General features: G+C 54.3%; 1 protein-coding gene across 1 annotated transcript in view; it reads left to right on the top strand.

Annotated features, from left to right (window-relative positions):
* The first annotated feature begins 2068 nt into the window (after positions 1 to 2068).
* RYBP (RING1 and YY1 binding protein) overlaps positions 2069 to 6000 on the top strand; it is a 49658-nt gene continuing 45726 nt past the window's right edge. Inside the window, exons 1-2 of the mRNA XM_068154369.1 lie at positions 2069 to 2288; positions 3251 to 3376. Coding sequence (XP_068010470.1) covers positions 2257 to 2288; positions 3251 to 3376 — 158 coding nt within the window. The 5' untranslated portion in view covers positions 2069 to 2256. The remainder of the gene's footprint in view (positions 2289 to 3250; positions 3377 to 6000) is intronic.

Below are 6000 nucleotides of genomic sequence, written 5' to 3'. Positions count from 1 at the left end.
TTCTTCACAAGAATTCTGTGCCTGTGCTGGCTGTCGCTCTGCTTGACGCAGCGATGGGGAGCTAAGAGAACTAGCTGTGGCAGAAAACAGGAGTCAGACTGCTTAGATCTCCTCTAGAGCCAAAATGTCAGCACTTTCTGCCTTTCTGTGCTTCTTCTCAGGTTCTCTGCTGACCTCATCTCCAGACGCTGTGTTCTTGTTGTCCCAATAAGCATCATTTCCATGAAGTTCTGGTAGCGATTGCACACCAGGACTCTGCACTTACCAGACCCCGTGAGCACTGCTGAGTTACTGTTCCCACACAGATTCCCAAAGCAAACGTTACTGCTGTAATCTAAAAGAGCAAAAATGTTTGGAAAACAGCAGATGCAACGGGAAAATGACACTTCCTACATGTGATAATTCTGCAACCTTAACTCTGCCCTTGGAGTATGTCTGCTTCTCGCTGTATTGTTCAGGAACTTGCGCGGTGTAGAAAAAAAAGTCGTTGGAAGTCTTCCTGTGTGCAAATCACAGCTAGAGCAGCTGTCAAAGGTGCCACCAAGGGTTAAATCACCTGTGGCGGGCCGAGGGGGCTGGGTAGGGTAAGTGGATTACCTTAAATACAAGGAGGTGACTGACAGCATGATTTGGCTGTTAAGATGGGCTTTGGTGAAGGGGGAAAAAAACATCTCTGTGGCTTGTGTGCACAGATCATTAAAGTTTTAAAGTGCAGGACATGGTTATGTTTCCCTTCTGCCATAAGCCACTGACACTGGTTTGTTTCGTAGGTAACGTTTTTCTTTATTTTTAACTTGTGTTCAGCTATAGGTTAACTGTGTTCAGACTGTCCCTATCCTCAGCTTGTAGCCCTTGTCGTCATGCAAGGCACAGCCCTGTGCAGCCCACAGGCATCCCTCCTGCCTGTGCTGTTTGCTTGCCTGGGCATGAAGTTTTCTCTTCAGTTGGCTTGGCTTAGTCGCCAGAGAGAAATTGGGAAAGCTCAGTGAAAAAATGTGTGCCCTGCCAGGCTTGCACTTGCGCAGCTAGGAGAGGTAGAACCAACTCTTGTCTTTACTCATGGCTCATTATCCCTGGCCTTCCCCACCTGTTCACTGCCCCATCTCCTGCTGCTGCTGAGGAATCAGCCCTGCACAAGAAGCAGCTCAGCAAAGAGGGCAAGGGCTTCCCCTCCGAACGCTGCCCTCCAGCTCACCAGTGTGTCCACAGGCCGAAGGGGGAGGGAGGAAACGCGAGGCAGGACTGCACCTTTTGGGGAAATGTCACTTCTTGCCACCTTGAGAGTTTTGCAGAACCGCTGCTTATGCTTTTTGGTGGAGTGGATAGATCACTGAGGGGTTGACCAGGGACGTTTCCGGAAGGCTAGGGCAGTGCTGTCAAAATGCCTTTGGCACTGTACGGCCTGACCCGAAGTGGAACGGAAAATCATAAAAGAGGCAGCCGCGGGATTCGTGAGGGCACAAAGAGCCTGTCCCGAGGAAAGGGCACGGAACAGCAGTTTGCTCCCGGTTGCTGCCCAGCCCTACGGGGTAACTTCCACCGCAGCCGCCCGCGGGGCGAGGCACGCTTCGAGCGCCCTACCCCTCACGGAACGGGCCTACGAAGCCCCGTCCCCCGCCGCTGGTACCTGCTGCCCCTCCCGCCGCCCGGACATCGCTCCCGTCCCGCGGGCAGGATGGGGCCGCCTGGCCGCCCTCTCCTCTCACGGGCTCCCGCCCGCAGCAGGCCACGGCCTTAGCCCCCCACTGCCCCGGGGGGACAAACAGGCGACGAGACCTCCGAGGGGGAAGGGACGGGAAAGGAAGGGGCCGAGAGCAGCCAGCCCTCCCACCGCGGCAGGGTGCCGATGCGAGGGACAGCGCCCGCAGCGCTGAGCGGAGGGAAGGAGAGAGAGTGTGAGGCGACCCCGCAGGGGCTCCCGGCCGGGGGCGGGGGTGGGACCCGACGGGGAGGCGGTGCGGCGCGGGGGGCGCTCCCCGCCAGGGCTGGCGGCGGGGCCGCCCCCATTGGCCGCGGCGCGGCAGCGAGCTCCGCCCGCCGGAGCGGCGCGGCGCGGGGAGGGAGAGGAGGGAGGAGGAGGGAGAGGGAGGGCGCCGGGCTGCGCTGCGCTGCTAGTCTGGAGCGGAGCCTGGCAGCGGCAGGAGCGGCGGCGCGGGGGTGAGGAGCAGCCGGAGCCCGCTGGACGGAGGCAGCCCCGTCCCCCTCCCCTCCCCCTCGCCTCTTTCTTTGTGCGCAGGGCAGGGGCGGCCCCGATCCATGGTCATGGGCGACAAGAAGAGCCCGACCAGGTGAGCGAGGGGCGCGGGGGGCGCCGGGGGCGGGCGGGGAGAGGCACCTAAGATGGAGGGAGCGCGGCGGGGGCCACCCCTGCCCCGCCAGCGGTGGCTGGCCCGGCTCGGCGCTGGCGCGGCGGGAGGGAGGGGATGGCGGTGGGTAGGCCCCTGGCTGGTAGTTGCGTGCGTGTGCTCCGCCGCGGGGGAAGGAGGGGGGGGACGCGGCGGCGAGGGGCTCCTAAGATGGAGGGAGCGGGCGGGGAGGGGGGCGGTGTGCCCGCGCCGCCCCGCCAGGTAACGCGGGGGGCCGGGGCGGAGGGGGGGACGGACGACTGCGGGCGGGGAAGGGCGGGAGGGAGGCTCCTAAGATGGAGGGAGCGTGGAAGGGCAGCAGCAGCGGCAGGAGGAGGAGTGCCGGTGTCTCCGTGCCTGCCGCCGGTGCCAGGGCTGGTATGGTGTGAGCGCAGCCATGGCGGCTCCGCTCGCTCGCACTCCCGCTCCGCGCACTCGCTGCTCCCAGACAAAGGGAGGTTTAACAAGGTGGAGGAGGGAACGCGCCTCCCAGCCTTCAAACTCTCCCACCCACCCTCCCACCCTCCTTCTGCGGGGGGGGGAAGAGCGGCCCCCGACGCGGTGCGGGGGGCACCGGGGGAGGTGCCCGGCTCGGCTCGGCTGGGTTCGGCCCGGCCCGGCCCGGCTGGGCCCTCCCGCGGCTCGGGGACTGGGCCGGGGGCGGAGCGCGGCTCCGCTCCGCACCTCTGCGAGCGCCGGCCCCGGTAGGTGTTTGTCGGCTGTTCCTGGGCGCGGGGCGGGGGGAGGAGAGCAGGCTCTGGGTTTCGGGGCTCTGTAACATGGTTTCTCATGTGTGTGTTTTCTTTCTCTCCTCCTTCTCTCCCTCCTCCTCCCGCCGCCTCTCTCCTCCTCCCCAAACACACACGTACACACACGCGCTTCCCCTCTCCCTCCCCCTCCCCAAGGCCGAAAAGGCAAGCCAAACCTGCAGCCGACGAAGGCTTTTGGGATTGTAGTGTGTGCACCTTCAGGAACAGCGCCGAAGCCTTCAAATGCAGCATCTGCGATGTCAGGAAAGGCACCTCCACAAGGTAGGTCCGCACCTTTCTGCACGGGTTTTGCTCCGCGCTGGGCTGTTCCGACTTGTTGATTTATTTCCTTTTTTTTTTTCCCTGCTGTTGCTTGGATATCGGCTGGTTGCATGCCCCCTTCCCTCCGGTGCAGTCCCTTCTGTCCCCGTTCAAAAGCTTGTGGATTTTAAAAATTCTCTTTCAAGCGTTTAATTGGAGCTGGAAGACATGTTTCATGGATGTGGCAGCGACCTGGATCTTTTTGTTGTTCTGTGCTTTTTTTGTTGCTGATGTACAGAAGACCTCTTGGAGGTCCACAGCAAGCCAGAAACGTTCTGTCTGTGGTTTGGGGCAGATGTCTTTTCTGTGGTTTGGGTGGAGGTTTACCTGTGTTTTCTATGGGAGTGTAGAAATGATTTAGGATTAGGGAACCAGGAAGGAAACGTCTGAAACTAAAGACGCTATGAGAACAACAACTGCCTTCCTGTGATGTTGATCTCTTGGTGTCTGTTGTCATCCAAAAGGAATCGGCTTTGTGCTCAGTGTGGGAATGGTGCAGATTTCTGAAAGCTTTAGATGTCAGGTCTCTCTGACTGCCTTGCTCTGAATAACTGGGAGTCTTTGTGAGGTGATGAAACTGACAGAGTAGTTAATTTAATCTCAAAAAAGCCCCCCAAAACTTGCACTGTTTCGGTTAATGGGTTCAGAAAATTTTGCCTAGAAATACCACTCGGTGCTAAATGAAGCATGTGGTGCTCTTTTTCTGATGTGCTCTACCGTGCTGACTTCTGGTTTTGTTTATATTGTACCTTCCAAATTTGAGTTCCCATTGCTCTGTTCTGCCAAGGAAGTAGTTCGTAAGGTTCCCGTTGTGGAAGGCATTTTCATTTGAGTGAAGCTGTGTATTGAGATGCTCTCATCAGCAGGCTGTTTGCATGACTTGGCTGTCTTGACTTGATTGACAAAGGAGGTGAGAGAGCATTTGGTTGGTTATTGTTCACAGTGTGCTGTAGACAATGTGAAGTGCCTACATCTTTAATGGGAAGCATGCTTTTGGGCTGTTTAAACTCTCTATGAATTACAGCATCAGAGTGTTGTAGTGCTTCACTGTGTGAGTTTTGCCATGCATGTCAGTTCCAAGTATCTCCAGGCTTCTCATAAAATATGCAGAGGTGTTGAACTTCAACCAATTTTAAGCAGCATAGTTACAGCAGTGAATAAGGTTGAGCTTTCAGGACAGTAGCTGATTCTTCACTTATCCTGTTCAGTCTCGTTTTGTCATGCAACTAAACCTTCACAGCCCTCTCGATTTCTGTGTGTTTCTGTTTTCCTTGGCTTCCTTGTTGGCTCAGGTGAAAGATGCTGATCCTGCAGGCGCCTGGTCTCTAACTGTGCTGCTAGAGTGTGTAGCCTTGCAGTCACCACAAGTTCTCGCAGCATCACGTCGAGCCATGTGCATGGGTGTTTGTAGGAGGAGAGCCTTAATGAGATGTGGGAACCCATATGGGTTGTATCTTGTGTCAGACTCGATCATTCTCATTTGGCCACCATGCTGATGTTCATTTTGAGAGCAGCAGCTTTCCCTCACATGCTCTTACTTGGGTGTCTTTTTGTTGTGTGGGCTTTGTTTTTTTTAAATGACAATTTTCAAACTGTTGGTTGAGGTAGTAGGATGTTTTGCCTTTTAGAAGGGCTGTTAAGGAGGACAGCAGTGGATGATTTTGGGTTAAGAGCTGTAGCCTTACTTGCAGATGTGATGCTCAGGTCTAGAACATTTTAATTCCCTTTAGCTTTTAATGAATCCTTATGAATGGCTTCTAATTTTAATTCACTTAATTCATCAGCTTTCTATTCAGTTTTGCTGCTTTTTTAAATTGCTTTTGTTTGTGGAATTTGAGAAAGTATTTAAAACATTCAATGGACCATCATGTCGTCTTGCATATTTATATCATGCACGAATAAATAGCACTGAAAGCTGGAGCGCTTGAATGTTGTGAGGGAGCCTCCTGTGTTGAGAAGACCTGGGAGGTCAGAGTTCTTTGTTGTGGTATTGCTTTGAGTGTTACAGTATGTGACGTACCGGTTGATGCTGGGGAAATTCTTGTGAACTTGTTTAGAAGAAATGACTGATGTGAGGATGCTTAGTGAGCTAGGACTGATGATTTATCACTTGAAATGGAAGGTATCTGATGAGCTTGACTTTTAAGCTGCTATTTGATGAGTTGATGACACTTCTCCACGTTTAGAACTGCCCTACTTCATTAAGGCTTGCTTCAGTCCCACTTACCAGAAATTTTATCAGACTCACTTTTTACAGACCTAAACAAAGTTCTGCAAGAGACATCACAGATAGATATGGTGAGGCAACTGCTTTTCATCAAATTACTGTGTGCAATTACAGCATGCCCAGGGTTTTTTTTTTTGGGTAAGATCTGGTATGACCTACTTTCTCCCCCCCCTCCAGCGTGAAGCTGGTTATTTGCTGTAGAATTTGTTTGGCTGATAAATATTCTCTGATTTGAGAACGAGTTAGGACATTGGCTAATTCTCACTGTTTTTTCAGACTCGATATAATCAGTTGGTGTGTGGGAGGGGTGGCTGGCAGCAGTTGGAAGTTTTACTTTCTCAGATCCAACTATCACCCT

The sequence above is a fragment of the Melanerpes formicivorus genome, unplaced genomic scaffold, assembly GCF_026170545.1.
Source record: "Melanerpes formicivorus ecotype bairdi unplaced genomic scaffold, bMelFor1.0.p_v2 SCAF_28, whole genome shotgun sequence".
Classification (NCBI taxonomy): Eukaryota; Metazoa; Chordata; class Aves; order Piciformes; family Picidae; genus Melanerpes; species Melanerpes formicivorus.
Note: the sequence above shows the minus strand (reverse complement) of the source record. Positions and strands in the feature narration are given on the sequence as shown.